Source organism: Ctenocephalides felis, unplaced genomic scaffold (genome assembly GCF_003426905.1).
Source record: "Ctenocephalides felis isolate EL2017-DRISC unplaced genomic scaffold, ASM342690v1 CF-g0.4_SCAFFOLD_03572, whole genome shotgun sequence".
Lineage (NCBI taxonomy): Eukaryota > Metazoa > Arthropoda > Insecta > Siphonaptera > Pulicidae > Ctenocephalides > Ctenocephalides felis.
The window spans coordinates 36,301,670-36,323,518 of NW_020539726.1; the positions used below are offsets into that span (position 1 = coordinate 36,301,670).

At 27.2% G+C, this 21,849-nt stretch overlaps 1 protein-coding gene across 1 annotated transcript in view; it reads left to right on the top strand.

The window, feature by feature from the left end:
- LOC113388436 (mediator of RNA polymerase II transcription subunit 12-like) overlaps positions 1-21,849 on the top strand; it is a 284,310-nt gene that overhangs the window by 189,252 nt on the left and 73,209 nt on the right. Inside the window, exons 2-3 of the mRNA XM_026625813.1 lie at positions 14,664-14,870; positions 20,080-20,513. Of these exons, the coding sequence (XP_026481598.1) occupies positions 14,664-14,870; positions 20,080-20,513 (641 nt within the window). The remainder of the gene's footprint in view (positions 1-14,663; positions 14,871-20,079; positions 20,514-21,849) is intronic.

Genomic DNA, 21,849 nt, shown 5'->3' on the forward strand with positions numbered 1-21,849 from the left:
TGTAGTTTTTTATTTAATAAAAACTAGACATGTTCAACATTTTTAAAAAATAATAATTGGGTAAATTTTAGTTCACTTAAATTTTCAATGTACATATTTTATTTTTAGATTTCGGGACCCCTGTTTTTGTAAATACGATTACGTCGTCGTCGTCGTCGTGGCAAAATTCTTTAGAACTTCTACCTAAGCCAAACAAAAGCCTCTCTAACCCTCGGTCGGTGGTAACAAATGCTCAGTCTGTCCGAAGACCAAACCAAACCAAAAATTCCTTATACAATCATTTCTTTTTTCCCGCCATTTTACGACCGACGAATCCTTAGTCTAAGGCTTCATCCACACGGGAAAAATTTTTATGAAAAATAGAAAAGAATTTCGAAAATACGAAGTCATACGATTAATACTTTATAATATGAAAATTGAGAAAAATAGACCCCAAACTAGGTGTAGCCTTAAGACAAATTGCTGGTACTGAAAACTAAAATTTTTAAAAGTGTTTTTTAAAGTTTGAGAAAATTAGGTTTTTGAAAATTTTGATATTTTTGAAAAAAAAATTTTTTTTAATTTTAAAATATTTTGGTAATTTTTAACTTTTTTTATTAGTCTAACTTCATATAATATTACAAATTATATTCAATATATAATTTCGATTTCAAACGTGTTTTATTCAAAATTTTGTGTTAGAGCTCATAAAACTATTTATAAGGATTTGTAGTAAATTTTATATAATTTCTCCTAAACTAAATTAGAGAGAGTGCCCAAAACTTTTCGCGTTACTTAATTATTAATATATTAACTATTATTTTATTTAACAATGTTTATTAATATAATAAACATTGTTACGGAACTTGTCGAAAAACTTTTATATTCGATTTTTTTGCAATTACTGTAACTTACCCTACGATAACTAGGTGTAAAAGGCATTTTGCCTTGAGGCAAGTTGCTTAAACTTCCAAATATTAGCAAATAATTACCTTCATCAATAAAAATTTCGATTTAACAACTTTAAAAAATCTAGATTGTTTACGATTCTTTACAATTAAACCATTTATCACAGGCCTATAATAATTTAGAATGTTCTTTAAGACCATTGACTCTAATTCAAACAAAATTTTAAAATCGAATTTACGAATAATCATATTTTAGTTACCTCAATTTTTACAACTTTTGGTGTCAAACGATTCAGAACGACTTTAAAAAGAAAGTTTATAGGTATTCAGTACAAATTTCTAACTAGTTGTGTATGGCATCGTACCTTAAGGCAAATTGCTGGAACTTCCCATATTGTAATGAAATATTTGAAGAATATTAAATGTTCTCAAATATATCATTATAAATACTGTAACATTTTTTAATTTTAATTTATAGGAATTATATAAACTGAATTACAATGTTAAAATTATTTAATAAAAGTATGTAAGTGAGCTTTAGAACTTTAGCCAGAATTAAAATATAATCCTGAATTATTTTCGATATACAAAAATAAAAAAATTGAAATAAAACGATTTTTTTCCAAAAACAATTGTTTTGTCAAACCTTCAACTATAAAAAATATGCATCGTGTGTACGTGGCCTTAGCATGACGCCGGTTTGTTCAAATACCAGAAAGCATTGCGAACGCAGACTTTCAAGAGGCAGATGTTTCTTAGAAATATCACAACAGGGTGTACTGAAATATTCAAGGATTTTTGAAAGAATTATCTGTAGAAACTACAAGATTTGCTTATAAAAATATGGATATATAAAATACACTATTTTATATTATAATTAGCAAATCTGTTATAATATTAGAATTACACAGGAAAAATAATGTATTTGTTTTAATTACACCTGCACCTTTTTCACAGTAAAAATATTTAAATATTTAAAAATGTATTGTAAAATATTTATTAAAATTAAATTTTGTATGAATTAATAATATATCAATCAAATACACCACGTATTTAAGTACTAATTTTTAAAAATGTTTTTATACACACAATATGCATGAATATTAGGAATTATTATTAATCGGTTTTGCTGAAAAATTCAAAATATTTATTTATTAAATATCAAAACTATTACTAAAATATGTTTAATAAACGTTTATTAAATTTATCATTACAATTTTTATTAAATTTGTAAAATATTAAGATTGTTTTTAAATTCGGACAATGAAAAATCACATAAAATTTGCAGAAATTAAATAAAACTATAATGAATGTATTACTTATTTTTATTAATTATCAAAATATTTATAAAATCGGTCTCCAATACTGTAAATAAATATTTAGAATTAGTTTAAAGTTGCTGGTAAAGATTTTTTGGCGCGAGAATTAATGATATTCAAAAACTAAAGTACTCAAAAAATGCAAATAAAGTTTGTATTAATTAATATTACACATTATTATAAATTAATATATTATAATTAAATAAGAAAAAAACATTGGTTTACCTTCTATAATAGGATTAAATTATTATAATAAAAAGTAATAAATTAGTAATAAATATAATTTTATTTTGTGGAAACTTTGTCCTGGAAAATTGCCATAAATAATAAAAATTTGTTAGAAAATTCTCGCGGAAAATATAACGGAAAATTTTTATATCAAGTAAATTACGTTTAAGAAATAAAATATGCAAAGATTATTTGAAAAAAGAAATGTAGATGTATCCAAGAAAAAAAAATGTCCGAGAATGTTATGCACCGAATAAAAAATGTCGAACCTAAAAACGGTTTGTAATTTTTTTGTTGTGTATTGAAGATATTTGGAAATTATTGACGACAAAAATTATTTTATATTGAAGATTGAGATTGTTGAATTAATAAATATAATTCTGTTGAAATTTTGTTCTTGAAATATGTAATTTTATCAAAAACAAACTTTGAAATTACCCGCGCTACGTCACGTCCGTTACATTATATATTTAATTCATTACTATATATTTTGTAGTATTTTTCTTATACTATTGAGAATATTTAATAACTAAATTTTATCCAGATGTTTTGAAGTTATAGAAACGATTGTATTCCCCAAAAAAATCAAATCCAAAAAACGTCCATTGTTATAAATTCATAAACTTTCATAAAATACTTCTTGCATTTACACTTGTAGATAAGATTATACGTACGAACATTTTTAGATATTTTTGACAAAATGTTACAAAAATATATTTCAAAATGTATAAATACACATTTTTTTAAATATAGTTTTTCACCATAATATGAAGTTTTTAGAACAGCAAATGCATCCTACGGAACAAATAATGAAGCTAAAAGAAACTTTAACAAAAAATCCACAAATTTAAAAATAATGTAAGTTATGATGTTTGTAATATTATTCAAAATAAAATTCATTTCATTCATCCTAAAATTGTATTTTTATCAAAAAAAAAGTCTTCCCGCGCTAACGTCACGTCCGTTGCCGACCGGCGGCAAATACAAACAAAATATATTTTTATATTTTAAAATAAAAAAAATACTTTGATGTTTAAGAACTAATTTACGTAAAAAACAGAAAATATTCACATAATAAACAATTTCATATCAATAAATCTTAAAAAGAATTATGCAGTTTTAAGATATTTTGTAATTATTTTTGTATTAAAAATTCCCGTATTATGTCGCATTTGTACATGAAGTAAAATAACACAAAAATAATTCAACATTTTGTACATTCAATAAATAAATATAAAAATCCGATGGACACATTGTTTAAATAAAATTAAATCTGAAAATGCGCATTTTTGTTGAAACTTCTTTAAGATTCCCGCGCTAAATTCCACGTCGGTACCTAACTGGAGGCAAAATGTAAAAAAATAGTGTAATTTACTTGTAACTATATATATTTGAACGCTGTAAAATTTAGTTAATTTACGAAATAGAATTTGAAAATAAAATACACACAAACAAATTTTTGAACAGCAATATGTATTCATCCATTATAAAACAAGATTTTCGACCAGAAGATATTTTGTAATTTTTTGTATTGAAAATTTTCGCTACCAGACTTGAGGTAAAACAACAAAACTGCATTTTGAAATAAATTTAACATATTTAGAACAAATTTACACGAACAAAATATTAGTTTGAAAAATCAATCTAAAAACGCGCATTTTCGTTAAAAATACTTTTTTAAAATTCCCGCGCTAACTTCATGACGCTTACTAACTTAAAACGTAAAAAAACTTTTACTTGTAACTATATATATATTATATTTAAACGTTGTAAAATTTAGTTCATTATTGAAATATACTACGAAATAAAAATAAATATTTATGAACTGTAATATGTATTCATCCATTACAAAATAAGATATTCGAACAAGAAGACATCTTAAAACTTGTATTGAAAATTTTCGCGTCATGTCCGCTACTGGACTGGAGATAAAAAAATTATGAAATTATAAATATTATAAATAAAATGTAATAAAAATTAATTGTAGAATTATTTTACACAAAGAAAATATTTTGAAAAATTGATCTAAAAATGCGCTTTTGTTAAAAAAACATTTTTTCAAAATTCCCGCGCTAACTTCACGTAGGATCCTAACTAAAGGCAAAATGTAAAAAAAATATTTTTGCGATATTTACTATAAAACATATACAAAAATTTGTTGGATGTATAATAAGAAATATATTGAAATTGAAATATATTTAACATAGTTTTAGAGTTTATTTATACGTAAAAAATATTATTTCAGAAATTTTGAAAATGCGCATTTTTGTTAAAAAATGTCATTTAAACTTCCCGCGTTAACTTCACGACAGTTACTAACTTAAAGCAAAATGTAAAATAATACATAGATTTATAAATAAGATCTTATAGATATTACAAGAAATATATTATAAAAGCAAAATCTAACATCTTTAGAAGTAATTTACACGAAGTTATTATTTCCAAAATTAAATCTAAAAATGCGCATTTTTGTCAAAACATTTTTTTTAAATTCCCGCGCTAACTTCGCGTCGGTTCCTAACTTGAGGCTATAAAACAAGATTTTCGAATCAGAAGATTCTTTGTTACTTTTTCGTATAACAAAAATACATTTTGAAATATATTGAACATATTTAGATGTGTTCTCATACAAAGAAATTCAACAAATGAATACAAAACCGATTAAAATAAAATTAACATGAAAATGCTCACTTTCGCTACAAAAGACTTTTTAAAATTCCCGCGCTACCTTCTAACAAAAATTCTAACTTCATGTCGGTTTTTAATTGGAGGCAAAATGAAAAAAAAACTTTTACTTGTAACTATATATATTCAAAACGCTATAAAATTTAGTTAATTTACAAAATATACCACGAAAATAAAACATGTACAAAAAATTTCGAACTGTAATATTGTATTCGAAATGTATAATTCCTTATCCAGCCATTATAAATCAAGATTTTCGAACCTGTCCAAACACAAAACGTCCATTGTGAAAGCGACCCTTCTCGTCGGGTCTGCGCAGGTATAAAGACCGTTAAATTTTGCCGCGCTCACAAACAAACAACTAAACTCACCTAAACAACCGAACATACAATATTCTATATACAATAAATATTACAACAAATCAAATACTTGAAAAAATTCGCATCCAATCGTGATAACAAACAATGTAAATAAATATAGGCCGCCATTACTGCGATGAATTCTGCGCTCATTCGATGAACAGAAACGTCGACATACGAACGCTTTCTGTCTACCGAACAACCACAATAGTAAAAGACTCTTGGTAATAAAAAACTGTTTGTAATAAACTTTTGTTTGTTTAAAACTTAATTTTGCACATTTGTTTGAAAGTCGGTTTTTAAATCGTAATCTCTTTGGATGAGTGTGGATCTAGTCATGAGACAAATTACTACCATGCACTATACCCTCACCCATCGAAGGAAACCACTAGCGTAAACTTTTAGTCAAACACTTTTGTTTATTAACACATAAAATACATTTAAAATAATTTTCACTGACTTTTACTATAATTATTTATTTATTTCTATTATTATTTCGTCTAACTATTATTACGCGACGAGCCACAGTTCCCAAATAAACCGTTCTGATTTCAAAAATCAAGATACACGGCTTTGCCTTTCACACTGTGCGAGAGCGGTGGGGGTAATTGCTAACGTCGGCCAATGAGAGAAGAGCGCTGGTGTTTGTGACGAAGGTTGGCAATGTGCAGTTGTGTAAGGTTTGAGTTTTTGCTAGGTTTGTGGGATGAGATGGAGACTGTTTTATCGGTGCTAAAGTGTGTTGCACACTGTAGGATAATTGACGGTGAAAATTGTATGAGGTTTTTGAAGTAAAACTTTTTTAGGCGCGATTAAACAGTAATTTGATAAAAAAATTATTTTATATAATAATTCGGTACACAAAAAATCAATTCGTATATGATTATTAAGGAGTAATTCTAGTATCGGAATTCAAAACAATAATGTTTTCTTTTTTTCATATTTTTTAAATTTAACTAATTAAGAATATGTGTACGAGAAGATTTTTTAAAATTTCAATTATTTTCGGAAATAAGTTGATCCTTTTTTTCAAACAGTCACCATTTTGTCCAAAATTCATTTTTTACTTATTCATAGTGTATACAATAGCGACATCATTCTAGATTAATAATCTTTTTTATTGAAGTAAAACTTTTTTAGGCGCGACTATGGTGTAAATTCGTACAAATGCAACGGAAGTGCGTTGCGGCAAAACTATACGTCATTCGCTGTCGATGAGAACATTTAAATACGAGTCGATAGTGATTAGACGTCGTGTATGTGAATAGAGATCTGTCGTTGTATGCGTACGGCATAGATAAATAAACATTTTAAAGTTACATCGTAGTACAAATCTTGATTTAATAAAAATGCCTGAATCTAAAAAATATTTTACTCTGTTCCTGGAAAATAATAAAACAAATTAAACATTTGTGCCGTGTACTAAACGTAAGTTTATTGATTAGAAATTATTTCTATATTATTCGTAGTTTCTATAAATCTTTAAAGTTATTGAAATGGAAAATATTTTTATAGGCAAGACACATACAATAGCTGCTTGAAGAACGAGATTATATCGCCAGCGAAAAAGTAAAAAAAAACAAGCAGTCAATAAATGCATGTTAATTTTAATTACATGAAGTTCTTCAAACACAATTATTACATGATGAATGAAGGTTCGAAAACAATATTTATTTAGGCGTTGTTTAACATAAACCACTATGTGGACGAACATTATAGAATGTATTAATCAGTAATTACTTCATTTCTCTAAAAAAGGGTCAAGTCCTAAATACTAATTACAATGACAAACCGATCATGTTATATTTGAGGTATGACTTTAAGTACATTATCGTTTTTTAATATTATACTTATTTTTAATGCTATTATGAATATATAATTTATAATTTATTATTATATAAATGTGTATAATGGTCGACACTAATAAATGTGTGCAACACGAGTGTTACCATATAACTAATAAACATTATTCAAAATTGTTATATGATGTATTTATCTTTAACTTAAATGCCATCTTGTACAGTAGCAAATAAGTTTTACTTAAATCGTGTGAGAACCTTACGCGCACTCTTTTTTTAAAAAAAAATCTTGCTTCTACACTCGAAATATCAATTTATTTATAAACTTTAGATTTTTTTGTTTGACGTCAAAACATTCTTGAAATATTTATTTGCATCTTGACACTGTATGTTTGTCATCATACAGCATGTTCAAAATTCTAAAAATTATTTTACAAAAAATAATAATCCAATTTCCGTAAACATTTGTTGTTTTTTCTTTTCAGCATTTAGAATTTTGTTAAATTTCTTTATTAACTTCCCGAAGGAGAAGTTTTCTCCTGGACGTTTCAAGCCATTCTGAATCGAAAGAGACCAACAATTGGATTCAAAATATGTGTGTTAGTGAACCGATTTTTGACCTTTCGTCGACAATTTCTCAGAAACGGCTGGACCGATTACAAAAATTTAAAAACCATTCGATGTATCTTGATGAAAAATAGCGCGACGATCAGCTAAACCGTTCCCTAGTAACTAAAGGAAAAGTGAAAAATTTTCGTCCACGTTTTAACCAAAAATTCTGACTCGATTTTAAATATTCAAAAACTATTTGATAGATATTATTTGGGAATCGTACTGATTAGTTTTGGACATAGATCAGAGCAGAAACGTATAACATTTTTCGACCACGTTTTAACCCCCAATCCTGAATATTAAAAAAAAGTTATTAATTTTATAATTTAGCGGTTGTTGAATTGGGGGTCCCAAAAAATTGACTCGTAACCATGCACATCTTAAAAAAAATTTATTAGTCTAAAAAAATCAATTTTCCATCACTTTTTTGAGTTTCTCGATTTTTTAAAAAATAGTCAATATTTAAATTTGGGTATGAGGCTAGTATATATACCAGAGAGAAGTCCATAAAGAAGATTCTTTGAAAATTTCAAGTGAATTGGTTTAGCAAAACTCGAGAAATCGTGGGCATCTTATTGAAAAAGACGGTTTTGAGAAAAACGCGATTAAAAAATTAAACATAAGGGGATTATCATGCTCAAACAGCTGTATTTCTGAAAATAGTTCAAATTTTTAAAAATCCTCTTACTAATACATATTCTTGAACAGTTAATTTTTAAAAATACGAAACAAACGAAAAACATTTTTTTTTAATTTTGTTTCCACGATTTCTCTAGTTCTAATAAACCGATTTACTTGAAACTTTCACACAAGCTTTTTTATAGACTTCTCTCTGGCATATATTAGCCTCATGCCCAAATTTTAAATTTTACTATTTCAAAAAAAAAAAATCGAAAGCCTAAAAAGAAGTAAAAAAAATCTTTTTATTTCAAACAGTCGCAATTAGAAAATATTGGATTTTTAATTTTAAATCTAGCTGAAGTTCTAAAGCTCTCTTATATACTTCAAATAAACAATTTTAACTTTGCTTTTCAGTTTATATAATTCTTATAAACATTAGGCAATGTCCTACATTTTAAATTCGATTGAATAAATTTTGTTTATTTATTTTTATAACAAACATGTATAAGTTACAATATTTGTAATAATGTATTTGAAAACGTTTAAAATTTCTCGAATATTTCATTACGGTACGGGAAGTTCCAGCAATTTGCCTTAAGGCACGATGCCATACACCACTAGTTAAAAATCCTCTTGCACACATATTCTTGAACAGTTAAATTTAAAAAATATGAAATAAATGTTTTTTAAAAATATAAATATAAACATAAATATAAATGTAAAATGTAAAATACAAATATAAAATGTCAAATGTAGAATGTCGAATGTAAAATGTAAAATATAAATATGAAATGTAAAATGTAAATGTAAATATAAGTATAAATATAAATATAAATATAAATATAAATATAAATATAAATATAAATATAAATATAAATATAAATATAAATATAAATATAAATATAAATATAAATATACAATAAATATAAATATAAATATAATCTAAAGATAAATAGAAATATAAATCTAAATCTAAATATAAATATAAATATTAAATATAAATATAAATATAAATCTAAATCTAAAGATAAATATAATCTAAATAAAATAGAAATAAAATATAAATATAAATCTCCCTCTAAATATAATATATAAATCTAAATATAAATCTAAAATAAAACATATAAATATAAATATAAATATAAATATAAATATAAATATAAATATAAATATAAATATAAATATAAATATAAATATAAATATAAATATAAATTGAAAAAACGTTCTTTTTTTGAATTTTTACTCTCGTTTCCTTTCGTGCCGTTCCGGCAAAACGATGTCGTGTGAAAGCGTCCATCTTAAAACTTTGACAGCTTCGTGTCCGTCACACAAACATGGCCGGATAGGTTATCATGTTAATTTATTTATTAAAAATTTTAATTCAAACGACTTAGATATAATAATTTTAACCTAGTATAATAATGTAGTGAATTCAAATATATAGTTTAAGTTTTAGAAAATGTTTTACCCATTTTATCTTATTTATATTTTAACCCAAGTGCTCAAGGATGTTAATTTGCTACAATGCAACAAAATGCAACAATTGACTGACGAATTTGAAGTGCCAGAAACTGCAATGTCACAGCCACAAAAGTCGGCCAATATTTTAACGCAATCATGGCCAAAAAGGAGGAACTTATGACTTTACCCGAATCTGGTAGGAAAGACAACAGATCAACCCGAAGGACAATTTTTGGCCAGCTACTGCTCGAACTAAAGCAGCGATAGACTCTTGGTTCAAGGATCTTGCTGGTACTAAACCACTGATAAATTTAGCGAAGAAGGCTCCTAATTTTAATAAGAAGGAGGAGATATTTATGATGTTGTGTGAGAATGGGGTTGCTATGTCGAGGGCTGCTTGGTTTATTAAGTTGAGCTCTGCGTATACTGTTGCTGTATCTGAGGCTAAGATTAAGAAGCGATCGTTTACCTGATCCTACAACAGGTATAAAAAATAATATAATAATTAATAATAAACTAAAAACTTTGGAAAACAAGATTAATTTAATCTACATACCAGATAATTTTGGTTTATATGAGTTTGCACTCATTTATATCTTACTTATATATAACAAGCCTTATATATAAATAGAAAAAATAGAGGTTTACAAGCAATTGAAGTAAAACTTTTTTGCTATCATACGAGATGGCATTTAAGTTAAAAATAAATACATCATATAACAACTTTGCGTAATTTTCATTAGTAATTTGGTAACACTCGTCGTGATGCAGACAATTATTAGTGCCAACCATTATACACATTTATATAATGATAAATTATAATTTATATATTTATAATAGCATTAAAAATATGTATAATATTTAAAAACAATAATGTGATTAAAGTCATACTTCAAATATGACATGATCGGTTTGTCATTGTAATTAGCAATTAGGATTTGAACCTTCATTAGAAAAATGAAGTAATTGCTGATTAATGAATTCTATAACATTCGCTCACATAGTTGATAGCTGTAATATAACAATTTATAATTATTTATGAAATGAGATGAACGAGAACAGTGAAATATCATTGAATCATCAATTTCTTCTTGTTTTATAATGTGTCTAAACGATTGAAAGTGTTTTGTTTCATTCGTTAGTCGTTTTCTCCCATTTATTGTCCTAATTTTTATAAATAATAAATAATCCATTACTTCATGTAATTAAAATTAAGATATATTCATTGACTGTTTGTTTTTTTTTGACTATTTTGCTGGCAATACAGTCTCATTCTTTGAACAGCTGTATTATGTGTCTTGCCTAAAAAAATTATTTCTAAAAATATATAGTAACCACTAAATTTTTACTTTTTTATCTCCAACCCCTATTTTTTTATAGTCATTTTAGTGATTCAATCATTTTTTATCCCGCGTTAAGTCGTTAAATGTTTTTGGCATAATTTTAGTTCAGATTTTTGCGCTTGAAGAAAATGCTTAAATTTTATATTAAATTACAATTTATTTTTATTAAAGGTTGTCCATTCCTAATGCTTTTTTAATATTGGCGTCAACTTTTTTTATTTTAATTTTTTTAATGCGTAATTGACAAAATACATACATTTCTTTTGACTTCAAAATGTTAATTATTTTTATCAAGGAATGTCCACCCCTAACATCATTTTCAAATTTTTTAACCAATTTTCTTTATTTTAATTTTTTTAATGCAGAATTACAAAATATATACAACTCTCTTTACTTCAAAAAACTATTTATTTCTATCAAGCGTTGTCCACCTTTATTTTTTTAAATTTTGAAATCAATTTTCTTTTAGTTTTAATTTGACCTTTATTTGACATAATTTTAGTTAAGATTTTTTTGAGATGATTAAATGTTACTTGAAAAAACAATTTATTTTTATTAAGGGTTTTCCAACACATTTTTTCAATTAAGAGATCAATTTTTTTTATTATAATTTTTTTAGTACGGAATTGACAAAATATATACAACTCGTTTTACTTCAAACACCTATTTATTTTTACCAAGGGTTGTCCAGCCTAACTTTTTTTTTAAATTTTGGAACCAATTTTCTTTAAATTTTAATTTTCATAATATAGAATTAAAAAAATGCATACAATTCTAAATTTTCACCCTCCTTCCACAAATCTCTATTTCATAACTTAGTAATAGAATAATTTTTTACCACACTTTTAGTCAGTGAGTGTTTTTTATACTGAATTTTAATTGATATTTTTCTGATCTTATGATAAAGCATTAATTTTACTTCAACAAAAACAATTTATTTTTATCAAGGGTTGTCTGCCCCTCCCATTTTCCCTTTGTACAAATATTTCCCGATGCGCCCAAACAGTATAAAGTTTATAAATGGTTTGCATAAAGAGCAATTTTTGCGAAGAAATAGAGATATTGAATATTAAAATCTGAAGATACAACGGTTTTTGATAGGAAACTATAGGTACCATAAAAATCTAGGGCAAAGATGTAAAATTTTGCACTCTCTCATTTTCTTTCAATCGCAGTAAATTCTCTGGGAATTCCACATAACAATATAATTTAAAAATAAATTATCGGATAATAATATATCAAAGGAGGTAATAATATATCAAAATCTTAAAACTTTAAATGGTGCCAATTCAATTTAAATAGAATCAGTTTCATATTAGGTTGGCACTTGCAAAGACTATTAATTAAGAGATATTTATATGTAACGTGCTTTGCAGTGGGTAAACCATCTATAAAAAAATTATAAAATCAAATTAATGCCCCGTCTATGAACTTAACGCTCACAACTCTTAAGGCATATTGAAGAGGTGCAATTATTTGTTACATTGTTTATAACTTTTAAACTAATTGTCGGATTAAAATAGTGAATATGACGAATTTGTGCAAAACTTAATAACTAACAATTTTGTCTAACAATAAGACTCTAAAGCTACTTGGTTTACTGCAAAATTAGAAGGGAAAGGATTAATATGACTAAGGTACAATTATTCGTTGCATCATCCATAACTTCTAAACTATTTACAGTGATGTAATAGTATATTTGATAAATATGTTGTAAATTAAATAATCTTCAATACTGTCTAACACAATATAGCTATACAACAACTCGGTATATTTTAAAATTGTAATTAACTAGTTGGTTTGGTATTTAGCCTTGAGGCAAATTACATGAACTTCCCGATATGTGTAAATAATCGACTTAATCAAAAAAAAAGTGTAAATAATATACTTCATCAATCCTACTTTAAAAAAAACGATAATAATTTTAGCAAAGTTCGACGAATTTTTAAAATTAAACTACTTGTCGTAAGGCCGTAATATTACAGTAAGTTCTATAAGACCATGATGTATATCGCCAAAAAAAGTTCCATGAAAAAAGGCTTAAATTTTTTTTTAACAGTTAATTACAAGAAAACGGCTCGGTAGATTTTCATCTAAAATTAATCAGCATCATTTCCAAACGATATCTTTCGAACAGTTTTTGATTTTTCAAAATCGGTTCGGTAGGATGAGCTTAAATGTGGACGAAAATTTAACACTTTTTTTCAACAGTTAATTACAAGAAAACGGCTCGGTAGATTTTCACCTAAAATTAATCAGCATCATTTCCAAACGATATCTTTCGAACAGTTTTTGATTTTTCAAAATCGGTTCGGTAGGATGAGCTTACATGTGGACGAAAAGTTCAACACTTTTTTTCAAATTACAAAGAAACGGCTTGGCAGATCGTTGCACAAAACTGACAAACGATAGTCCTCACCGAAATACATCAAATGGCTTTTAAATTTCTAAAATCGGTTCAGGCGTTTTTGAGAAATTGTCGATCAAAAGTCTAATTTTGACAAATGCCAAAAAGACCATACTGATTTTTGCAAACTTTGACGAATTTTTAAAGCTGAACCAGTTGTCGTAGGGCCGTAATATTTTAGTATGATATAGAAGACTATGGTATCTATCGTCAAAAAAATAATCATAAAAATCGTCGAATTTTTTTTTTTAAAACTTTATTACAAGAAAACGGCCCGGCCGATCTCTACCAAAAACTAATCAGCACGATTCCCAACCAATATCTTTCGAACGGTTTTTGAATTTTCAAAATCGATTCATAACTGCGGGCTAAAACGTGGACGAAAGAGTTTTCACTTCTCTGCTATTTACGAAGAAACGGTTTGGCCGATCGTCGCACAAAACTGACAAACAATAGTCCTCATCGAGATACATCGAATGGCTTTTAAATTTTTAAAATCGGTCCAGCCGTTTTTGAGAAAACGGCGATTTACGGCAAAAAATCTGTTGGTGCACACGCACACACACACACACCACACACACACATACTTTTTCTAAATTTGGTCTCATTCGATTCAGAATGGCTTGAAACGTCGAGAAAACATAAAATTAGCGAATCGGATTTTTTGATGAAAACATAAACTTCTCCTTCGGGAAGTTAAAAATTATAAAATCATACTTCTTTTACTTGTGCACCACATTTGCGATCAGTTAGTTATTTTCGTACTAAACATTTTATACTAGAAATATTTTTTATGGCGAAACAACGTTTGCCGGGTCAGATAGTATGCTAGTATGCTTATATTTATATTTATATTTATACAGGGTCAGCTAGTATGTATATATATATATATATATATATATATATATATATATATTTATCATTTGTCTTTTATCTTTGCAGAATGGACAGGAACCCTAATAAAATTCCTCAAAGACCAGTTACCAAAACTATTCGAATATTACAACCATGGTTTGCTCGACAAAGACAAAGGCGACAAAGAAAAGGAAAAGGACAAGACCGGCAGTTCGACTCCAAATCATGTTTCTTCGAATCATGTTCCCAATATGACTCCACCGAGCATGCCATCGCCTGCTTTACCAACCACAAGTAAGATAATAGAAATATGAATTAAACTAGTTGTTATGGCATCGTGCCTTAAGGCAAATTGCTAGAACTTCCCGTACCGTAACGAAATATTCGAGGAATACTGAATGTTTTCAAATATCATTACAAATACTGTAACTTTCATTATTTTTTCTATCTTGTTATATCTGAGCAAATCAGATGTTAATCATAAGTAAATTTATCATTACTAATTCAATTTCAAAAAAATAGTTGTCTATTTACACAAAATTGGAAAAGTGCTCCGATATAGTCACAGTCTAAACGCACTTGCAAATAATTTTGTTCCACATTTTCGCTTAGACGGTGTTTAGCTTGGCGGTATTTTTACATTCTTCAATAGTTTCCTCATAACTGAAAATGTATTGCATTTTTACCTCAAAATTACATTTCTATAATTTAATTAAAATTGGAAAAGAGCTTCCAGAGTACACTCACAGTCTAAACGCGCTTGTGATAATATTTGTAACAGATTATCACTTAGACTATGCTTAGTCTGGGTAATTTTTCGAATGTTTTAGTCCAAAATTACACATTTTTATTAATTTACTAACTTATAGTCTAAATGCATTTGCAAATAATTTTGTGCGGCATTTTCACTTGGTCTGTGCTTTGCTCGGCGACATTTTTACATTTTTTAATAGTTTTCACAAAATTGAAAAAACGTTCATAGTCACAGTCTAAACGCATTTGCGAATAATTTTGTTCCACATTTTCGCTTAGACGGTGTTTAGCTTGGCGGTATTTTTACATTCTTCAATAGTTTCCACATAACTGAAAATGTATTGCATTTTTACCTCAAAATTACATTTCTATAATTTAATTAAAATTGGAAAAGAGCTTCCAGAGTACACTCACAGTCTAAACGCGCTTGTGATAATATTTGTACCAGATTATCACTTAGACTATGCTTAGTCTGGGTAATTTTTCGAATGTTTTAGTCCAAAATTACACATTTTTATTAATTTACTAACTTATAGTCTAAATGCATTTGCAAATAATTTTGTGCGGCATTTTCACTTAGATTGTGCTTTGCTCGGCGACATTTTTACATTTTTTAATAGTTTTCACAAAATTGAAAAAACGTTCGCATAGTCACAATCTAAACGCATTTGCGTAAATATTTGTACCAGGTTGTCACTTAGACTGTGAATAGTGTGATTTTTTTGAATTTTTACCTCAAAATTACATTCCTATTAATTTGCCTAAATTTGGAAAAGTGCTACATACAGAAACAGTCTAAACGCACTTGCGACACTATTTGTTCCAGATTGTCACTTAGACTGTGCTTAGTCTGGATACTATTTTGAATTTTTAAACAAAAATTACATTTCTACAAATAATTTACACAAAATTGAAAAACTGCTTCTGTATAGTCACAATCTAAACGCACTTGCAAATAATTCTGTGCGACATTTTCACTTATACTGTGCTTTGCTTGGCGGCATTTTTACATTTTTCATAAGTTTACACAAAATTGAAAAAACGCTCCTGTATAGTCACATTCTAAACGCACTTACGAAAACATTTGTACCAGAGTGGCGCTTAGACTGTGCTTAGCCTGGGTGATTTTTTGAATTTTTAATCCAAAATTACAAAAATATTTTATGGATAATAAAATAAAGATATAATAATTTTTCATCCTTAAAAGCAATTGTTTTGTCAATACAAGCAGAAAGTTTTTTAAATCATTCAAATCGGACGCTTAGTTCACTATAAAACTGCAATTTTTTTGTACATTTAGCTCGGTATCTCCGAAACGGCTAGACCTGCCTTTGCCAAAAACTAATCACCTCTTCTCCCAATCGTTACTAATTGAATGTTTTTTAGATCATTCAAATCGGATGCTCCGTTTTCTCAAAAACTCTATTTCTATTTTCTTCACTATTTGCTCCGTATCTCCGTAACGGCTGGATCTGCCTTTGCCAAAAACTAATTAGCACATCTCGCTATCAATAGGAATCGAATGTTTTTTGAACCATTCAAATCGGTTGATTCGTGCGCCCGAAAACGTCGACGAAAAATTGTAACCACACATACACAATGTTCAGAAACCTTTGAAACGTTTGCAAAAATTTTTAATTTTGATTTTTGGACGATTACAATAACTTACCCTACGGGAACTTAATTAGTAATCATTATTAACTTCCATTTAAATTTTTTTTCATTCCCAAAAAAATATTTTTTTTGTCGAAAATTAAGATTTTAATTTTAATTCTGGCTAAAGTTCTAAAGCTCACTTATATACTTTAATTATATATAACTTATTTATTAATATTAATTATTAATAATTTTAACTTTGCACTTCAGTTTATATAATTCTAAAAAATATGAGATAAGGCCCTTTCATTCTAATGGATTGTAATTTTTCGTCGCCGATTTTGGGAGCACGGATCAACCAATTTGAATAATTCAAAAAACATTCGATTCCTATTGATAATGAGACGTACTGCTTAGTTTTTGGCAAAGGCAGGTCCAACCGTTTCGGAGATACGGGGCAAAACGTGCCAAAAACGGTAATTCAGTTTTTGAGAGAACGGAGCGCCCGATTTGAATGATTCAAATAACACTTTACTTGTATTGACGCAAAGAATTTTTTTTAAATTATTATATTTGTTACAACTGCTAAATAATTAACATCAGTAATAATAATGAACAATTATATAAATTTAATAAAAAGAGCACAAAATAAAGGATAGAATCGTCAATAAAATGATATCCGTAGTATGTAAAAAGAAGAATTGATTACATTTTTGGGAAGGCAGGTCTAGCAGTTTTGGAGATACAGAGTAAAAAGTACAAAAAAGTGCCTTTCTGCATTCAAAAATGATTATTAGACATATGCACATCAAATTATCAGATATTTTATAAAGATTTTGATAATGTGTACTAATTTTGTTACAATTTTTTTGGGTTCCGTACCCAAATTTTAAAGTTTTAATTTTTAAAGTTCACTTATAGGGTTCAAACAAATTTCAAATTTTTTTTAAACTTGTCGAAAATATGTATATAAAAATACATAAATTTTAAATTTACAATTCAGTTTAAAAATGTATATATTTCATATGAGTTATTGCAATCGTAAGAAACATCATCAGATGGATTCATTCAGGGCATCCCTTGTTAATGTAAACATTCTTAAGTGTTTTGTGCGATAACGTCGTCACTGTATAATATATGAACGATAAAATATAAAGTAATCATATTTATTTATTTATTTATTTATTTATTTATTTATTTATTTATTTATTTATTTATTTATTTATTTTACAAGCCGTCGGTATAATAATATTATAATAAGGCTCAAGTCAATATTTTGCAGATTTAATACAATTTAATTAACAATTAGCTATTTTATTACTTATTTATTTATTATTTGATTTATTTACTATAAACTTATTTATATTTAGTTAATTTTAATTTTTCTTAAATATAACTAGTTTGTTTGCTGCAAGTATTTTTTAAAAATTTAATAAGTATTTTAATAAACTTTGCAATACTTTTATAATATAATTATTTTATTTGACATATTTTAGGATATTTTAAGATATTTTAACAAATGTAAGTGTCTTATATTGTTATTATTATTATTATAATTATTAAGTATTTTTACAATATAAATATTTTCTTTTACAATTTTTTAGGTATTTTACTGACAGGAATATTTTGTTGCACTATTTTTTAAGTGTTTTTGAATTATAAGTTTTTAGTTAACTAATTAATAAGTATTTTAACAATAACAGTCATATAAAAATAATAATTAAAATAATAATGATAATAATAATAATAATAGTAATTCAGAAGTATTTTTGCAACAGAAGAAATATTTAGTTTAACGAATAATTATCTATTTGAAAATATTTAAAACAATTATTATTAATCATTCATCAATATTTATTGATTACTGATTTTTTCCCTCGAATATTTTATTACGGTACGGGAAGTTCCAGCAATTTGCCTCAAAACACGATTCCATGTATTTTATTATAGATTAATTTAATTTAATTTAGATTTTATTTTTAATTCTGACTAAAGTTCTAATATACTTTAAATAAATAATTTTAACTTTGCAATTCAGTTTATATAATTCTCATAAATATTCGACAATGTTACAATATTTATAATAATCTATTTGAAAACATTCAGTATTCCTCGAACATTTCGTTACGGTACGGGAAGTTCCAGCAATTTGCCTTAAGGCACGATGCCATACACCTCACTAGTTTTTTTTTACAAATTTGTAGGTATTTTACTGAAAGAAATATTTTGTTTCACAATTTTTTAAGTGTTTTTAAATTAGAAGTTTTTAGTTAACTAATTAATAAGTATTTTAACAATAACAATCATATAAAAATAATAATTAAAATAATAATGATAATAATAATAATAATAGTAATTCAGAAGTATTTTTGCAACAGAAGAAGTATTTAGTTTAACGAATAATTATCTATTTGAAAATATTTAAAACAATTATTATTAACCATTCATCAATATTTATTGATTACTGATTTTTTCCCTCGAATATTTTATTACGGTACGGGAAGTTCCAGCAATTTGCCTCAAAACACGATTCCATGTATTTTATTTTAGATTAATTTAATTTAATTTAGATTTTATTTTTAATTCTGACTAAAGTTCTAATATACTTTAAATAAATAATTTTAACTTTGCAATTCAGTTTATATAATTCTTATAAATATTCGACAATGTTACAATATTTATAATAATCTATTTGAAAACATTCAGTATTCCTCGAACATTTCGTTACGGTACGGGAAGTTCCAGCAATTTGCCTTAAGGCACGATGCCATACACCTCACTAGTTTTTTTTTACAAATTTGTAGGTATTTTACTGAAAGAAATATTTTGTTTCACAATTTTGTAAGTGTTTTTAAATTAGAAGTTTTTAGTTAACTAATTAATAAGTATTTTAACAATAACAATCATATAAAAATAATAATTAAAATAATAACGATAATAATAATAATAATAGTAATTCAGAAGTATTTTTGCAACAGAAGAAGTATTTAGTTTAACGAATAATTATCTATTTGAAAATATTTAAAACAATTATTATTAACCATTCATCAATATTTATTGATTACTGATTTTTTCCCTCGAATATTTTATTACGGTACGGGAAGTTCCAGCAATTTGCCTTAAGCCACGATACCATATATTTTATTTCTTACAGCCCCTGAAGATCACAAAACGTCCCTAAAACAATGGAACTACTGTGTACAACTTGCAAAATATTTGTACGAAGAAGGTTTACTCGATCGCCAGGAATTTTTAAATTGGATTTTAGAACTTTTAGACAAAATGAGATCCCATCCATCGGACGATGGAATTCTAAAACTATTTTTGCCCCTGGCTTTGCAATATCTATCGGAATTTGTGCAATCGGAGATTTTATGCAGACGTTTGGCATACGCTTGCACCAAGAAATTAGCTTACATGTGTAATAATATTTCGGAAAGCACTTTGTTGGCGGTGAATGAAAATAAACAAGACGGGAAGGAAGATGGTAAAAATTCGAATGTTAATCCTATACAAATGACGTTTACGGAGTATTTGAATTGTCCACATCATCGGGATTTGATTTTGCAGTTGAGCAGCATAATTCAGGTGAGTGTTAAAGTTATTTTTAGTATTGAAGTGAAACTTTTAATCTGATGTTGTGGAGAGCTTTAGAATTTTGTGTTTCTGAAAGTGCCTAAAGACGTTGTGGAGTATCTCAGAATGTTCTAGAGCAGTGGTCGGGGAACTTTTTGAAGTAAAACTTCTTTAGGCGCGATATGGGTGTAAAAATTTTTAGGCGCGACACGGGTGTAAATCCGTACAAATGCAACGAAAATGCCAACGTGTAGTTGAACACTACGACGCCGTAAGCGCTGATGTCGCGAGTATCCACTCATATCGCGTCATGTCATGCGTAAGTCGAGCGCTAAACCCGCTAAACCCTATATGAACTTGCATTAATTGAATCACGTTTTTTATGTTATGTCCTCATGGAATAAGACTTTTCTTAGAGAATAAATGTGTCATGGAATATAATAAATTTATATTGAATCTCGTTGAAGACAAAATAATATCTACTGCCACGGATATTTATGTAGGTTGCCATGCGACAGATCAACAATCATACATTCGTCAGCAGTTTCAAAAAAATCGGTTATTGATACCGGGGCTTTGCCGTATGAAATAATTTTATTTTTGAATAAATTTTACATAATAACAACTAATATCGATGTAAGTGATGGCTTAGCTAATGATTGTGTGGGAAAATTAGTGTACATAGAACGTGGCGATAATGATGAACTTCTACGTTTATGGTTTGAATTTCCCGGTAAGATAGGTAACAAAATTAGGAAGAAAGCTTCACATCATATTCAAACTCTTAATATCAGTAGGACAGCTGTGCCGATGCTCAGGAGATCTTATTATTATTGATGCTATATGATTATTAAAAGATGATTTTTAAAATTCAAATATGATGTTTTTTTTATTTTTATCTTAATTGCCTACTCATACAATATTAAAAGTTTTACTTCAATCGCGTGTGATCCTTACGCGCACTCTTTTTTTTAATCATTACGACAAATTTTTTTTGTCTAAGCTCATATTATCCCCATGGCGAAACGAGATTACCCCCATATTAAACACAGTAAATATCAATAAAATATACATATTTTTTACCCCAGAAAATCCATTTTTACCCCATCTGGGGCAATTTACGCCGGTCTCGGAATGTTTTTACTTGTCTCAAATTATTGTGGAGTGTCTCGGAATGTTTTAGAGTGTCTCGGAATGTTTTGGAGTGCCTCAGGATGTTTTGGAGTGCCTCAGGATGTTTTGGAGTGTCCCAGGATGTTTTGGAGTGTCCCAGGATGTTTTGGAGTGTCCCAGGATGTTTTGGAGTGTCTCAGCATGTTCTAGAGTAGAGCATGTTCTAAATGCTGTA